The 17,917-nt window shown below is 44.9% G+C and overlaps 1 protein-coding gene across 5 annotated transcripts in view; it reads left to right on the top strand.

Moving 5' to 3' along the window:
• LOC147634149 (chaperone protein dnaJ GFA2, mitochondrial-like) overlaps window positions 1–16,017 on the top strand; it is a 79,105-nt gene extending 63,088 nt beyond the window's left edge. For 3 of the 5 annotated variants that reach the window (XM_086805276.1, XM_086805277.1, XM_086805278.1), the window contains 12 exons: window positions 6,209–6,259; window positions 6,649–6,730; window positions 6,830–6,894; window positions 7,002–7,076; window positions 7,183–7,255; window positions 7,366–7,457; window positions 7,555–7,626; window positions 7,715–7,771; window positions 7,963–8,011; window positions 15,204–15,267; window positions 15,382–15,468; window positions 15,634–16,017. In XM_086805276.1, the coding sequence (XP_086661402.1) occupies window positions 6,209–6,259; window positions 6,649–6,730; window positions 6,830–6,894; window positions 7,002–7,076; window positions 7,183–7,255; window positions 7,366–7,457; window positions 7,555–7,626; window positions 7,715–7,771; window positions 7,963–8,011; window positions 15,204–15,267; window positions 15,382–15,468; window positions 15,634–15,697 (831 nt within the window). In that variant the 3' untranslated portion in view covers window positions 15,698–16,017. Of the gene's footprint in view, window positions 1–6,208; window positions 6,260–6,648; window positions 6,731–6,829; window positions 6,895–7,001; window positions 7,077–7,182; window positions 7,256–7,365; window positions 7,458–7,554; window positions 7,627–7,714; window positions 7,772–7,962; window positions 8,012–15,203; window positions 15,268–15,381; window positions 15,539–15,633 lie in introns of all 5 variants that reach the window. The other 2 variants (XR_015266987.1, XR_015266988.1) reach the window with 2 other exon arrangements.
• Window positions 16,018–17,917: the final 1,900 nt, after the last annotated feature.

Here is a 17,917-nt window from a genome sequence, read left to right on the forward strand (position 1 = left end):
TGAGGCTTTTCAGTTGAGGACAACTCTTTAGAAGCCCGGGGGGATGTCACCAATTGGCCGACCATTTGGTCCACCTCTAGATATGTGTCTCGTTCACTTGAGGCCAGGCCGGTGTCTCATGTGAAGGGGCCAGTATTTTTGCATAACATGGACGGGAGCCAGACTGGTGCCACCCGTGTATGACCTGGACTGTGTTCTATCCATGGGATTGTCACGCCATGGAAGAGAGAGTATTTGTGCCGTGTCTTGGCTATGGGACTGTCACTCCATAGGGAGGCTCATGCCTGGATCTGTGTCTTACCTATGGGACTGTCACTCCATAGGAAGACCGAGATTTATACTTTCTGTCATGCCATTATTGTGCCCGATAGGAATGTTTAGTACTTGTTCCATGAACGGGAGATTATATCCATGATACTGTTTGCACACGCATTCATGTTTTGCATGTTTGGAACTGTTTTCGCGTGACTTGTATTCTTGTGTTTGCTTGTTTGACGTGCCACTTACTGAGCGGGGACGCCTGTCAGTGAGTCGTGAAGTTTGCTTTGTCTTCTGACGAGTTTTGTTGCGTGTGAACAGGTGGTAAGTGTATTGCATTTGTTTATTTCATAGCATTCTTTCTAACCTTTGTTTTTATAAGGTTGCAGTTTCACACTCATTAATGAGTGGGCACCCTTCCCAATATTTCATGGTACCTTTAGAAGGGTGGGCACCCACGAATGGGCCATGGTGGGGAGAGAACTCCTCCCTAAATCTTGTGTGTGGGGGTGGGTGCATGGCCACCTACCCACCCCCCTTGGGAACGTGGAGCTGGCCGCTTCCATGCAATCAAGGTGGGCCGGCCAGCTGTTGGTCATGTGCCCCTCCATGCAAATCAGGGGTAATACTTCTCTTGCATAAAAGCGGCTATGCATGGCCACCTTCTCTCTCATCTGGCCGCCACGCGACCTCTCCATCGTTTACCCACAAGACGGCTGCACCCAAGTTCTGATTCGACCCACAGGCGACTCTGCTTACTCTTGGGCACAGGTCTCTCTTGATCTTGCTCTGCAGGCGGTTGTCCTCTTGCCTTGCAGGTGACTGTGCGCAGGTCCTTCCATCCCTCTCCTTTACAGGCGGCTGTTTAACTTGCAGGCGGCTACGTGGATTCCATCTCTCTCTTGCTTTGCCTGGCGACTGCCACTTGACGGCTGGGAACAAGCGACCTCTTCATCTGGCTACCCACAGACGGCTGCGCACAGGTCTCCTCCGTCGCTTGCCCACAAGCGGCTGTGCCCAGGCGCCACCCTCTCTTGCTTGCAGACGGCTGCGCACAGGCCCTCCTTATTTTGCCCGCAGGCGGCTGTGCCCAAGTGTCCTTCTCTAGCCCCTATGCAATTGCACTCAGGCGCCTCTGATACTTGTTCTCCCACTAGCGAGCTACAGGCGACTCTCTCACTTGCGGGCTGGCAGCAACAGTAGTAATAGAGACTTCTCCTTTCATACGTGGGTGCCTAGTACTTCCGAAGGCCATATCCATTATTTTACAAGGTAAGTGGATTGAGATTTAAGCAAAGGTCTTTGGTGTAAATCTTACAAGGGACACCCTTTGCTGCTAACACCCGTTCGGTGCCGGGTAGTCAAAGCTTCTGGAGAACCATGGTCCATGGGTGCTGAGATCGGGAGAGCTAGGCGTTAGTACGGGAGTGCCTGTTTGTGCGTGTTCCTGGAACACCAGTGGGGCGCTCTCTGCGGATTCCAGTGAAGGCACAGGACCGTAGAGATTAGTCTTCTTCAATTGGATCGCTCTCCTTCGAACGTCTACTTCAAGTCTCTTGTTTGGTAACTGTATTCATCTCAGTTGTACATGGACATCATTTGGTTCATTGAACCCATGGAGCATTGTATCACTTAAATACTCCCAATAATATATCATATATTGAGGGGGGGGGTCGGCCCGTTCCGGCCCCAGTGCTGGTGTCCATTGATCATCATTTCATTTCATTTCAGTTTTTAGTTGTTGTTGAGTTGTCCATTCATATTGTGATATTTAAGTTGTGCTATTTACGCGTGTGGGTGTCCAACGGAGTCTATTCCCACTTGACGGGATCGGTTTCAGCTGAATCCCCATTGGTAGTAGAGGCACTCACTCGATCAGTCTCCTTTATACATAGCACTTGGGCTCTCCCTAGAGACATATATGCTCGCTTAGCCCTGGAGTCTTCACGACAGTTGGCATCACAGGGAGACGGATCATGTTGGTATGCACAGATGACAACTTAGTTCCAACTGGATGGCTTTAGTATGGACAGGCTACCTCCATTTCAGTACTCCCTGGATGCACCCTCCCTCTCTCTCACACGGGCAGAGATTACCAAACTTATCAGGCAGGACTTGACTCAGCTGGACACTAGGAGAACATGGATACAGCCTACACGAGCTTGGTACGAAGATGGCTTTCTATAGAGATCATCTTCTCCAGCTCACGAAGGATGGGTTTGTGATTAGACCCAGGTACATGGATACTCATCTTTCTCATGGGGTACGGTGTGCTATTGGTCAAATGCGCACATCCTCACACCAGCTAGAGATTGAGACTGGCAGATTCAGAGGAGTACCAGCTGAGGCCAGGATTTGTCAGTTGTGCCACATGGAGCCAAAGACAGAGTTACATTACATATGTCACTGTCCAGTATATTATGAGATACGAGGCCGTTTTCACTACCTGTTCAGAGAGGGTTTCGGACCACTTTCTAGAGTCATGAGATACGAGGATCAGAGATGCCTCGGATTATACTTGGTGGAGCTGCGGAGACATAGAGAGGGTCTCTTGAGAGAGAGGGGATCAGAGAGGGAGAGACACCTACAGAGGCAGATTACAGACTTCTTTCGACCAGAGATTGAGCAGTCAGGCCAGCAGGCATTGCAGCTAGCCCGAGAGTATAGCTGCACCAGAGGTACATTGATTGATCGGGCTATAGAGCTGGGGCGGTCCATGCGCCCCAAGATGAGAGGCCCATCCCAACACCGACGGAGACTACAATAGAGCATCAGGACCATACTAGCATGGCATGGGAGACGTCCAGTCAGAGTACTCACCATGGAGGACATTGAGGATGTCTGCCATCGACCGATGAGACACATCTTTGGATAGTGATGTATATGATGCTTACCTTACTTTTCCTCATAGTTGTTGTTTCAGTTTCAGTTAGTTGTTTAGTTGTTTTAGCTTTTCTTACACAGACATTGTATCAGATCCACCTATTGTTGTAACCTTTTTGGTCTCATAGGTCATTTTGGCCTTTTGAGGACGTTAATATATCATTTCATTTCATTTCATTTCTCTCTTGAAGGCTGCCCATGAAGAATACCGGCTGTTGGGGACTGTTTTGGAGGCTTCCATCGCAAAGAAATATTGAAGGCAAGGGTATTTAATCATTTATTATGATTTCTAGCCATTGTACTTGTTGTACCAGCCCTTGTACCTGCTGTACCAGCCACTGTTCTAGCTGTATCAGTCCTTGTACTTGTTGTACCGGTTGTACCAGCCATTGTACCGGCTATAGTAGCTATCGTACTTGTTGTACCAGCCATTGTATCTGCTGTACTAGTCACTGTACATGCTGTACCAGCATTTGTACTTGCTATACCAGCCATTGTACATGTTGTACCAGCTATTGTACCGGCTGTACTAGCCATTGTACCTACTGTACCGGCTGAATGGAGAGTTGTACTTGCTGTACCAGCTCTATTGCATGAAGACCCGTGGTTTTTGGGGAAGAATCAGTACCCACACGGAGGTATATGGATTATGTTGTTGGCTCGGCATTTCTACAGCCTATGTTCCGGCTTGGTTGCGTGTTGGGCTGTGTTATGGCATTTGTATATGGATAATCTGGCATCTCCCGTGGGGAGAGTAAGGCCCTCAAAGCTTGTACATGATATTATTCTCAAGGCATCTCCCGTGGGGAGAGTAAGGCCCTCAAAGCTTGTACATGATATTATTCTCCTTGGGTAATAAAATACTCCAAGGGGGGGGTCGGCCCATTCTGGCCTCTATGGGGTGTCACATGTGCAAGCTCCATTTTCAGCATTTGTGGATGTTTTGTCCAGCTTTATGTTTTATGCAAAGTGATGATGGATATGTGTTAAGGCTGTGGCCATGTTTAAATGTTTTAATATGCATTGATGGTATCAACAAGTGTGTCAAAGGCGCTAGTCCCCCGGGCACCCCCCGCGAGTTACATTGATACTCTAGTTTGACGAGCGGCTATGTATGGTGCAGCCTTTTGGGGGCTAGGTCTAGGGAAGGATCAGTGGAGGAGCATAGAGAGGCTACAGGTGATGATGTTGTCATGCATGATTAGGAGTAAGCCATTTGTACCACATGACATTCTACATGTAGAGTTTGGGGTGGCCCCACTGGTTACAGATGCCCTTTTTCAGATTGTCACTTATATTTAGCATGTATACACGCTTGACAGAGATCGCCTCCCACGACTAGCACTAGAGTCCTCTATGCAATTATACCGTGAGAGGGAGATGGAGTGATTGAGACGAGCTGGACTGCCCCCCTCCTCAGCGACACGGCCACCACCATTACCGACACATGCATGGTACTCTGAGGTAGTCGAATGGTTTCATGCACATGGCATATAGATGGACCGTCTCCCTCTGGTTTCAGTATAGCTTGGATTCCCCATACCTTGATCTCTCACGTCAGGAGATTAACCGGATCATCCAGTTAGATCTACTCAGGCTACACATACACCAGACATGGGTGTCTCTGTCAGAGATTGGTAAGAAGTGTGAGTTCTATAGAGATCACTTCTTGAGACTCTTCGAGGATGGATTCTTTAAGATCCCGGGATACATACAAATACACATGTCACATGCCATGTGTATCACGATCCGCCAACTCAGGGTATCCTCCCACCACCTCAGAGTAGAGACTGGCAGAGCTGAGGATATCCCACATGAGGAGTGGACATGCACAGTTTGCATCACAAGAGCAGTAGAGGATGAGGCCCATTATATGCTCAGCTGCCCGGCTTACTATGAGATACGGGGGAGATTCCACTGCCTCTTCCGAGAGGGATTTAGACCACTCACACAGGTGATACAGTTTGAGAATCAGAGGTGTTTGGGCATGTACTTGATGGAGCTCAGACGACACAGGGATGTAGTGTTGAGGCAGCATGCTAAGAGAGAGCCCCGGCTCCAACAGGACACCTCATAGAGAGCCATCACAGATTTCTTTGTGGTACATACATCCACATCGGAATCCACTGCCCACAACAATTCCTCTACTACGACATCAGAGCCCACCACCCGTATCCATGCTCTAGCTCCATGCCCTAGAGGAGTTCTTAGCGAGAGAGCTCGATCCATTCTGTGAGCCAAACGTCCCCGACCCAGAGCATCAGGACCCTCCACCACACAGAGACAGATTCGTGAGGTTCTCCGTTGACATGTCACGCTCCCATTACAGAGGCCTGACATTCACTCCACCATCAGATCGGTTCTGGCCGAGGCGGGTATCGTCATTAGCTGGTCACAACATATCTCACTCTACACAGGATCATCAACTGATCACATGTGCTGTGAGATGTTTTCATTTTACTTTTTCTTTCAGTTTTCCATGGCTCGGTATATCCATGGTACCATTGTATTACTTTTGGTCTCATAGGCCCTTGGGGTCTTCCGTAGACGTTAATATAACTTTCTTTCTTTCCTTCTCTCTCTCTCCCCCTCTCCCCCCAATCCCCTCTTGTGTGCCAGCCTCTGTTTGCCCACTTGACATATTTTGCAACTTTTCATCTTAGTGAATGTAAGATACTCGGTTCCTTATTATTTTTTGGTTTTTGAATTGCAGCTTTTGCTGCTGTAAAAGATAAAATTTTCCATGTAATAGTCAAATTAAACATAACAACTAAGTCAAAGTTGTGCAATGGTGGAAGAGATGCTATGCAAGCACATAGATTGCCTAGGACTGGGCTATGAGTATCTTCAATCCTTGTTCACAAGTAGGCAGGGCATGGCCCACTTGTAAGTAGGATGGTTCTTGGATATATACATGACACCTCATGGATGGTCAATGATGCATTTGTACAATTGATATGTTTTCTGCTTAGTATTAGTCTTATTCATTTTTTAAAATCAGCTGTGTTCGTCTTTGAAGTTTCTGTTCAAAATTTGTTGCTAAGAATCTCTAACATAATGGTTGCAGTTCATGAAGGATGGTGTTGATCCTGACGCATCTGAGAATGTTGAATTACCGGTAAATTGTTAGAGAGTTGAGTTTCAAATATATCCATACATATATATGTACCTATTTACCCACCTACCTACCTGAATGTGTACATGCATACATGCATGCATACATACATATATACCTACATGGATACATACATACACACATACATACATATATACCTACATGCATGCATGCATACACATAAATACATACAAATTAACTACATGCATACCTGCCCAACGACCTACCTACTTACCTGCATACATACATACATACATGCATACCAACGTACATGTATGTGTGCAAGCATGCATACATCATGCACACATGCATGCATGCATCTATACATATGTACTTATATACATTGTATTCAATGCAAATCATTTATCTCATATTCTGATGTTTACATGCAGGTGCAACTTTCATTCATGGAATCTGTGAAGGGCTGCACAAAGAAGCTACAATACAACACAGCAATGCGATGCAGGAATTGCAGTATGTCTCAGGACGTTCTTCTTGAACAATGGGTTTATTTTTATGTTAATTGTGTAGGTTTTTTCAGAGAGATTTTAAAGGTTTGCTTTTGACTTACAGAGGGTACTGGAGCTCCTCCAGGGGCCAAGCCTCAAGTTTGTAGAGCATGCAAGGGAAGCGGAAGGGTTTGTTATACTGAAACACGCAATTCTGATATGATTGGTTTTTAAAATTTGTTTAGAATTTTGTTTCTCAATGATTAAACGGCTGAGTTTCTCCCCCCATTTTGCAGACATACTTAAACACGGGTTTCTTTTCTGTGGACACGGCATGTTCAACATGTGGAGGCGAGGGCCAAGTCGTGAAGGTAACAAGTTTGTAGTATTTATCACAAGCTTGCACTTTTTCTCGTTAAGATTAATGATGGCTCTTTAGTTTAGCTAATGACTGACTGGTTTGTCTTATCATTTTAGGATAATTGCAAGACTTGCAATGGTGCGGGAACAGTAACGAAGCTTAAAGAGTTGGAAGTTGACTTCCCCCCTGGTATGTGAAGTTAGAACAAGAGTATCACGTCATTGAAGTGGTATGCTTCTCCTCATCCATTATTGTTGAAATTATAGCTAGGGATGTAACACTGTTTCCAAACAAAACAGGAGTGAAAAACGGAGAAGTCATCAGGCTTACTGGTGAAGGTGGAGCTGGTCCCCGTGGACATGCACCCGGAGATTTGTTTGTAAAATTAGAGGTAAGTTAAACAAGTACCTTAACACTTTAGAACTTAATTATCTCTGATTCGGTTATCCAGTTACTTGGATTTTAAACTGCTGCTGATACTTAAACAGGTTCTGCCGGATCCTGTTTTCCGAAGACAAGGATCAGATATTCACGTGGATTCTTCTGTAAGCTTTACTCAGGTATTTGACTGATTTGATCATTTGAATAGATCTCTGTGTTGTCAAGGATGATTTGAGTGTATGGCACATTGATTTTCTATTGGTGTAGGCTATACTCGGTGGAACAGTTCAAGTACCCACTTTGACTGGACATGCAGTGTTGAAGGTACATAATTTTCTCATGCATGCATGCATGCATGATATATGTATGTATGCATGTAAATTGCAAAACCTAACATCATCAAGAGTAAGACCATTTTCGTTGTTCTAGTCTCACTTCTCATTGAGTTCAGAAGGCAGTAGGCGATCTCGTATTGCACACAAAAACATTAGTTGATTGGATCGTGTCTATTGCAGGTTCGTCCAGGAACACAGCCAGGCCAAAAGCTTTGTTTGAGAGGGAAAGGTGTGTTTGTTTTTTTCTGTAACTTGCATATATTATGCTACTGTTTTATCATCTTGAAGAAGCACATGTAGCAGCATTGGGCCATCTGTGGATTATCATCAACAGAGTCTTACACCCCATGACTGGTCTAGGACTGGTCCTAGAATGTCTTTCAGCTTGCCCTGTAGGCCGTTCCACTTGGTGGAGCGAGTCATGGTCTTGAACAAAGACGATGACCTGGGCTGCACTGTGCACAGAGGAAAGAGGGGAAGGTGGGCAGCACAAAAGAGGGAGAATAAGGAGCAGCGAAGAGAGAAACAGGAAGAAGGGAGAAAAAAGAGAGAAATGGGCAGCAAAGAGAGAAAGCTGCGAATGAGGGTTTCTAGGAGAGAGAAAGGCAGTGCAAAGAGAGAGAAAGGCAGCGTGGAGAGACAGAAAGCAGAAAATAGGGTTTCGAAGAGAGGGGGGCAGCGCAAAGAGAGGGAAAGCTAGGCATTTTTCTCCAAACTTAGGGTTACACCCAGGCTACAAGGCTTCATGCCATGAGAGAGAAAGAAAGATATATCAAGCATCTACTAAAGACCCAATGGGCCTATAAGACTAATTTGATACAATATTTTCCATGGCATATCTCATCATGGAACAAAAAATAAAATAGAACAAATCAAAACTATCTCACTGGAGTGATGTAGCAGACCTTGCTGCCTGGCACACTGGGGTTGAGATACTGACTGTGTCACGGGTTCACTATGTGGCAGTATGCCTCTAGGAGTTGCTGCTTGGCTAGGGAGACGTGTGGCTACACTGCCCCACTCCACTACGCACTCACACACATTGGCAAGACATTATGCTCGATGTGCACCCAAGAGACAATGACAACATGCGATTGGCAAGACAACACTTCAGTAGAAACCACTTGAAGGGAAGAGACACACATAGTTACGGAGACAACGAAGAACAAGAACGATTGCATTCATTCACTAAACTGACAGATTGATTGATTGATCGGTTCGGGGTCCCTTGGCAGTCCCCCCCCCCCCCCCCCCCCCCCCACCGTGCAAGTAGGTGCACCGTTTGGGCCATGAAGTGTGTGGAGTGTGATTCCGTGTGCAACCTGTTGGCAAAGGGGGATCTCAATGGTCTACTCCTGGGAGAGTTGTTCCTGCAGTGTGGTGACCTCCTGTTGTAGGTGACTCTCGGAAGATCTTGCCTGGGTGATTTCCAGTTGGAGGGCAGTGAGGGAGGTGGCATGAGAGTAGCTCCTCCAAAATCCTGCCTGTCCTAACGCTTTGCATCCCTATTTACAAATGAACCAAGCTCTGCCTCTTGCACCCATCCACAAAGTTTGGCCAATGTGTGGCCAATCCTGATTGTCGTGTAGTTATTAGGATCAAGTGGATCTCCAGCTTTGAGGATGGGGATGATGTAGATGTGTGGAGAATGTTGGTGAGTTGTGTGACACACCTACGAGTGTGCAAGGCACAACTGGACATCACATAGCAGCCGACAGGCAAAGTTAGACAGCACATGTGACACATGGCAGTGATGATGTGGTGGTAGTGATGTGGCACATTGATGATGTGGCAATCGGGTATATGTGACTGACATCAATACTACTGGCCAACTAGGAGCATTGGTACATATAAATACATGGGTAGCCAAATCATTATATCCATTTTCTTTCCTCAATGTTGGACTTCATAGAGGGTTTATCTGTAGGCGAAGTGCTAGCTAGGAGTGTACAGTAGGTCACAGGGCAATGATTTGATGTCTTCATTCTGAGCCACATCTTCTACTTGAATTTTAGTTGTATTACTTCTTTCTTGTACATAATAGAGAATAGTAGTTTAGGACTTGTGTGTTGTATGTGTGATTCTATTGCACTCTTCTTTCTAGCTCTAGAAAACCCTAGCACATAGGCACCCGTGTTCTACAGTTGGTATTAGAGCCTAGGAAATCTGCAAATTCTTTTCTTTTCTGGTACCCATGTGCATTGAACTGCTTGGATAGGGTAGAGCACTTCGATTCAATTTCGTGAGGGATGTGTCTCTTCATTTGTAACTCTTGAGGCCCTATTTAAGGCGGCCTAGTGTCTCAATGCAACACAACACAACTTTTTTCTCTCTGACTCCTATTTACTCTAGTATTTAACTATTAAGATCTTTAATTATGTTTAATAATGCTCTAGTATTTAACTATTAAGATCTTTAATTATGTTTAATAATGTTTAATTAAACTAAAAGCTTAACAAAGGTGTCAAATAGCCACATCTTGGTCCTCGGCTCCTAGAAATGGGATTGGAAGCACTCTCTCTCCTTGGGAGCGAGAGAAGCATACCCGCGCATCAATCTAGCCTTTGCAAAATGGCTCATCGAGAAGACTAGTCTAGTAAAAGTGATTACACATGAGTGTGCAATCTCCACTGGGCTGCCCATGTAGGTGAAACTTAGTCGAGATGTGAAAAGAGGGGATGTTATAACCTTTGCGGAGTTTGGACGGTCCATTTCATGACATATCCATGGACTTTGTCACAAGCCTTCCCCCAGTGCAGTAGGAACATGACATGCTTGACTATAGTTGATCGCTTTAGCAAGTTTGTCATGCTGATTCCTTGCAAGGTCAATGTCACTGCTGAGGATGTTGCCCGATTGTTTGTTAGGCATTGGTGCCCAGTTTGTGGTTTGCCTAGGGCCATTGTGATAGAGATGCTAAATTTGCTTCGCATTTTTGGCATGATTTGTTTTACAATTTGGGTACTAAGGTTCATTTTACCAATGCATTCCACACACAAAGAGATGGTCAGGCAGAGATTTACAATCAGTTGGCATTTGATATCCTAAAATGCTACGTGAACGACCAACAAGGTAAGTGGGAGATCTTTTTGCCATTGGTTCAAGCAGTTCTTACAACTCGTATTCTTCATTTATTGGTGGGACACCTTACGAGGCCACTTCTGGGAGGCCTTCTTGACGAGATCGTGCTCAAAGGTACCTGAGGCTAACAAGGTGACTGAGTCATATGCTGAAATTTTTTATTCAATAAAGCTGCATTTGGCCAAGGCGCAATAGGTCTACACACACCAGGCAACCAAGGGTAGGCGTGACATGTCATTGCATATATCTTTGAATTGTGAAGCAGAGGCTCAAGCAAGTGGGCAAGCATTGCCCAAAGTGTCTTTTCGCAGTTTTGGTCCTTTTTCCCATCATTAAAAGGATAAATGACGTCTTTATGCAACTTCGGTTACCGCCTAGTTGAACTATGCATATTATGCTTCATGTTACTTTGTTGAAGGTGTTTTAGGGACCGACTCTCAAAGGAGATAGTTGATGAAGATCATCCATACATTCTTGATGAAGCGGATGTGTTGGAAATGGAGCAATAAGTTCTGCACCATTTCAAGCATAGTTCTGGTCACAAGAAGCGCCAATTCCTGACGAAGTTTAAGTACCGTGGTACACATGAAGCGGTGTGGTTGAACGAGGACTTCTTCGAGCAATACCCGGCATTGTTGGTGGACTACTTGGAAGCTCTCCAAATCCTACCATCAACTTAAGTAGGAGGAAATGTCACGTGTTGTTATGTACCTGGAGCTAATCCTCGGATTAGCAAGCATAATCTAGCAAGGCTGGGGGGCCCTAGGATTAGGAGATAGTAGGTAGATACGTGTGGGCTAAGGTTCAGAATTAATAAAACTAGGCTATTGGCTATCTATAGCAGGTTAGCTATTTATAGCGGCACTTATCACTATATAAGTGATGCCTCAGGTTATTATTGCTACAAGATTTTGACATGAAAATTCGGTACCGAAAGCTTAGCTTGAACAGGGTTGTAGATGCATTGAGTCAGATTGGGAAGGTGAATCTTTTGAGTTTCATCGAGATTTAGGCTGACCTTTATGATTCCCTGAGAGGGCTATGTGAGACCGATAGATATTTTCGTCGGTTTTGGCAATAGGTCCAGGCAGGAGCTCCATGATTACAGACCAGAGCTTAGGGATCATTCCACCTGTCAAGGTGGTTGGAGGTCAGTATCTTATTCTGAACGGATTGTTGTTCTGAAACAATAGAGATTGCATGCTGGATAGTGCTGACATTAGGAGGAGGATCCTTTATGATTGTCACGACACTCCTACAGTAGGTCATCTGGGGGTACAATGAACTTATGACTTGGTAAAACATATGTTTTATTGACCCAAGATGAGGGCAGAAGTCCAAGACTATGGTTAAGTGTCGTGAGTGTCAGGTAAATAAGGTTAAGTACCTTAGGACTAGAGGACTATTACATCCTCTAGGGATCCCTTGTAGTAAATGGGAGAGTATTTCCGTGGACTTATCACCGGTTTACCAAGCACTTGCAGGGGGCATGATGCCATTTGGGTGGTGGTAGACAGATCAACAAAGATGGCAAGGTTTTTATCCACAAGGAAAACATCGTGAATTGGCATAGCAATTTGTTGAGCAGCTTTTCAGGTTATATGGTTTACCTTGTGACATAGTGAGTGATAGGGACACGAAGTTTACAGGACACTTCTGGCAGCTAGTCTTCTAGAAATTTGAGACCAAGCCAAGTTTAAGTTCCTGTGATCATCCTTAATTCGACGGGCAAGTTTTGGAGGATATGCTTCATGCATACGTCTCCAAGCGACCATCAGACTGGGGAGGTACATCTTGATGGTTGAGTTTGGCCATAGCAGTGCTATGCATGCGGCCACTGGTTACAACCCATTTATGCTAACGTACAGTTACCAACCTACATCCGGTAGCTATGGATCTTGAGGGTATTCAAAATGATGCAGCTAGGGAATTCTTGGCAGATATGCTGGAGAAGTTAGCCAAAGCTAGAGATTCTATCAGGAGTGCTCGGTATAGAGCACGGTTTTATGCTGATAGACAACGTTCATCGAGGGAATGTTGGTGTACTTGCAAATACCCAAGAGTTCTCAGACATTATGGACGAGGAAGGTTGGGAAGTTATCCCCTAGGTATTGTGGACCTTTTCGGATCCTTAAAAAGATCGGAGAGGTAGCCTATAAACTAGAACTACCTCAGAATGTGACAGTTCATCCAGTCTTTCATGTCAGTAGACTGAAATAGATGCTGGGAGCTGAGGATAGCATTGTGACTCCTCATGAACTTGTTGAGGTTGAGGAATTGGCCTATGTTCCACATGAACCAAAAGCTATGATTGATTTCAAGGAAAGGCAATTTAGAAATAAGTTGATCCCTGAGTATAAAATTAAGTGGAAAGATAGGGCAAAGGAGGACTCAACTTGGGAGACATTTGCTAGTATATAGCATAGATTCCCCAATTTTCTTTCTCAGATGTTGTTTCCAAGAGTGGAAACGTCTGAGGAGGGGAATTATGTTATGTACCTAGACCTAATCCTCTGATTAGCAAGCCTAATCCAAGTTAGGGAGGCCTAGGATTAGGAGATAGTAGACAGATACAGTGGGTCAAGGTTCAAAATTAATAAACTAGCCTATTGGATATCTATAGCAGGTTAGCTATTTATAGTGGCAGTTATCACTATATAAGTAATGCCTTGGGTCACTATTTGATAGTTAGTTGTGCGGTGCACTTTTCATGTTTGTGTGCCTTGACTAGAGTTTCTACTGCTGTAGTGGACATGGTAGATCGCAGATAGTCTTGCCGAGGGCCCCTGTGAGGAGACACTAGTGGTATGGGACACTAGTGCTGATTGGCATGTGTCTGCAGAGTGTAACCTTAGTCCCAAGCCAGGCTTGGGGGAGGACGAAGTACCGATCCTATGGTTGGGTGGTGAGCTTGCATGCTCTCCTTTTATTTGGTTTTCTCTAATCTTGTGTTGGATTGTGTTTAAGAGATCTTGGTTAGAGAGGCGTGGAACCTACTATAGATAGCCTGTAGCATAGTTTTATTAATTCTGAACTTAGCCCACTATATCTGCTTGCTATCTACTAATTTGCCTACTATCCCCTAATCCCAGGGCCCCCTAACCGTGCTGAATTAGGCTTGCTAATCCGAGGATTAGCTCTAGGTACATTACACGTGCACCGTTTGTCCTAGGGTGCTATGTGGACATTGTTTTTCATCTAGGACAGAGGATCCCTTTTTTGATGAGCCTTGAGCATGTTATCCCCTAGTCAAGGGACAATCGCCAAGCGCCATCTAGGTCTTTAGGGTTTGGTTCGGTTGTTCTTGTGGCACAAGTCTTTTGTAACCCTCTTTGCAAGTTGTAATGGTTGTGCAATCGGTCAGGTGCCTAGGAAGGCTAAGTCAGTGTCAAGTCCTTGTCCAAGTTCTGGGCAGTTAGGTCTGGCCATGCGTGAAATCCATGCACTTACATGGCTACTAATAATGGTCATTTTTGGGAGCATGGCTGTGGAAAGCCCATGGGCACCCTTCAAGATGGACCAGTTTGGGACAGTGGACCAAAGGGAGGGGCAGTAAAGGGTGCCTGTGCAATTCTGTGGACAGCACTTTCAATCATCGTACCTCTTCATACTCTTGCAATAAATCAAGCAAATACACCGGCCAGTGGTGGGGGCCCGTGAGAGGGTAATTTGGACCCAATATTGTGTTATTGCATATCTTCTAATCCCTAATCTCTGTGCATATTCAGTTTTCAGCAAGTGTGATTGCATGTTATTTCAGAAATGCTTCTGCATAGGTGCATGTTACACCCCTTTCCTTTGTGATATCAGTGCTCCATTTCATAATGTAATTTCTTGCGGGCATACTGGCTGGGTCATGTATGCATGGTCCCCATTACGAGTAGCAGCTATGGCTAAGCAACTCGGGCACTAAACATCCTTGTGTCCACTTGGTATGGTGACCTAGGAGGCTTGATGGTGCAGAGATGGTTAGATAGATTTGGCAAGTGCTACCTATTATTGCACCCTAGCACACCCTAGGACAACAACAATATGCTATTGTGCTCCATCTATGTTTTTTGTGCAACTTGAGTTTAAGTTTTGTCCTGTGAATGATCCTTCTTGTGAGTGTTGCTTCCATACAATATGCTATTGTGCTCCATCTATGTTTTTTGTGCAACTTGAGTTTAAGTTTTGTCCTGTGAATGATCCTTCTTGTGAGTGTTGCTTCCATACACCACGTGTTATATTCTCTTGGTAAACCCCGCCAACCCCCCCAAAAAGAAGAAGAAGAAAACTAAAGAAGAAACAGGGATTTGGGTGACCGAAGCAATGAGGGACTATGTTTTGATTGTAAGCAGGAATCAAGACTCCCCACAAAGTTCCAGGTGATCAATTGGTCAATATTCGTGTAGAGATGCCCAGGTAAGCTAGGCTATAACTGGCTTTCTTCATGATTGTAATTTTATTGCCGATGCTTTAACAACCACAAGGATAATCATGTGGATTTCTTACTAGACTTTTCTATATCTGGTGCAGAAACTTGTCTCGACGGCAACGATTAATAATTGAAGAGCTTGCAAAAGAAGAGGCTGAGGCTGAGAGCACAGCTGCAGCTGGTACTGGGTAGGTTTATTATTCCAAGGATTGGTACACGCAGTGTAGAAGATCATTTCATGCAGCTCTTCGGTAATTTGTAAGTCACTTCTTGTAGCATTCTTATGTCATTGGGGTAACTTTTATTGAGTTTTTCAATTGCCAAAAGTTGCTTACTGGTTGTCGTCTTTGCAGATGCAACCTCTTCATTAAAGATCAGACCAGGCAGGATAAATATTTCACGGCTTTGGTTTGCTGAACCTTTGCTATGACCTTATTTATCCTTGTGTTATAATACTAGTGCCTGAGCATCTGCCCATAGGTCTTATATATTCAATGTTTACTGCTGAAGGGCCATCAAGTTTTTCTTCCTACTCAAGATGGCTTGTTAAAGCAGTTCAAAATTTTGACTTATGCAACATTTAAGGGGTTAGCCAATCCTTCCTCACAGATATTCATGTTTAGATAGTACAGTCTCACCACAATTTGAAGTGTCAGGGACTAAGGAGCAGCCAGTATATAAGCTGAGCAATGACTTAAGCCAAACATCTCAGATCATTGTGATGGTGCTTTATCGATTGTGATGCTCTCTCTCTCTCTCTCTCTCTCTCTCTCTCTCTCTCTCTCTCTCAGGTCATTGTGATGGTGCTTTATTGATTGTGACGAGACCAAAGATGGCTTGGAAATGGCAGTTTGGAATCGTAATGGAACTCTTTGGTCAGACATAGGGGTTTAAAGAGACATATACAGATAGAGATGTGGTCTTTTATATAGAAACTCTTTGGTCAGACATAGGGGGTTTAAAGAGACATATACAGATAGAGATGTGGTCTTTTATATAGAAACTCACCAAAGCCCTGAAAGAGGGCGACCTGATGTCACAAGATACGTACGCAGTGAGATAAAACGTGGGGAGTCCCCATATTTGTTGACATTGCAGACTTCTCCCAGCAAGGGGGCATACTGTTACTAGGGGCCTTTAATGCTTGGACAGCAGGCATGCAAGTGCAAATGTATGTTTTCCATGATGATGTCGTCAGATTGTCAGAGATTGATTTGCCTGAAATGGGATTACAGAGGAGCAACAAAGATGAAGGGGGTGTCACAGCTTATGGTAAGCACTTCCTAGAGATGGGGGGATGCTTGAACTGGTTATATACAATAGGATGACAAGATGGCCAGACAACCTTACATCCTTCCCACATGCGGGGTGGACAAGCCTGGTGGGATCTCTTGCTCTTATACCACAGATCTTGAATTTCACCATCCCACCCCCACCCATTTTGGCCAACCATGCATCTCTCTCGTGTACAATCTCTTGCCCTGTTTTGACTCTCACACCTACACCTTCCGCCACCACCTACACTCCCATCCACTTTCGCCATGAGCTTGATCATGTATATGAGGACCATTGAATATCACTACCTCTCACCACCCAAATCTCCTCTGTCATCCAGAACTCCGCTCATGCCAGCTTCCCCCACACCCCACGTTCTATGGCCAACCTACCAGTGGGTTCTCAGCCCTAGAATTCATGGTATCATGATGAGTGCCGGACCGCCGGATTGCCCCTCTTATCACAATACGCAAGATACAGTGTAGCTTTGACCGACTCATCTGGTGCAAGAAGAGGGCTTGTATCAGCTCTTCTTGAGTGAGGACAATTCAAAGGCTTGGCACATTTTTGATGAGAAGAAAATCCCCACCATCACAGATTCTGTCATATGGGAGGCATATGCGAAGCGTCTATATGATGTGCCGGATCAGTCTATACCTCTTGTAGGCCCACATCATCCCATCGTTTCAACACTACAAATGTCACCAGGGCCCTAAAGAAGTTACGTAATGGGAGGGCAAGAGATCATGAGGATTTATGAGTGGAGCACTCTGTACATGGGCATATGCAAGGCATCTATATGATGTGCCGGATCAGCCTGTGCCATAGACGACACACATCTTCATGCCCATATCATCCCATCTTTTTAACACTACGAATGTCACCAGGGCCCTAAAGAAGTCGCATAATAGGAGGGCAACAGATCATGAGGATTTATGAGCGCAATACTTACACATGGACACCATGTTTAGCTCCCATTTTTGCAAGCTTATTTAGCAGAGCACTATTTGAAGGCTGCCCGCTTATAGAGCATCGTTCACATTCATAAAGCGGGATACCGCTCGGTTCCCAATAACTATAGGACTTATGATTGGTCATAGTATGATCAAGATCTATGGGTGGTGCTTGAGGACATAATCAGTTTGGTGGCAAAGTATTTGGGTCACGTGGCAATTGGTCAGGTAGGCTTCAGCAGACATTCCTCCACATTGGACTGCATATTCTACGAGCTCTCATAGAGGAAGCACAATCACGACGGAAGCATGTGTATTACTGCTTTTAGCAAAGCTTTTGATTTGGTTCTTCCCGGTTCATTGGACAGTTGCAAGAGCTCCGTTTACCACATGATCAATTTGGGTTGTG

This window comes from Cibotium barometz, chromosome 11, assembly GCF_041138505.1.
Source record: "Cibotium barometz isolate CiBa-2024 chromosome 11, ASM4113850v1, whole genome shotgun sequence".
NCBI classification, from domain to species: Eukaryota; Viridiplantae; Streptophyta; class Polypodiopsida; order Cyatheales; family Cibotiaceae; genus Cibotium; species Cibotium barometz.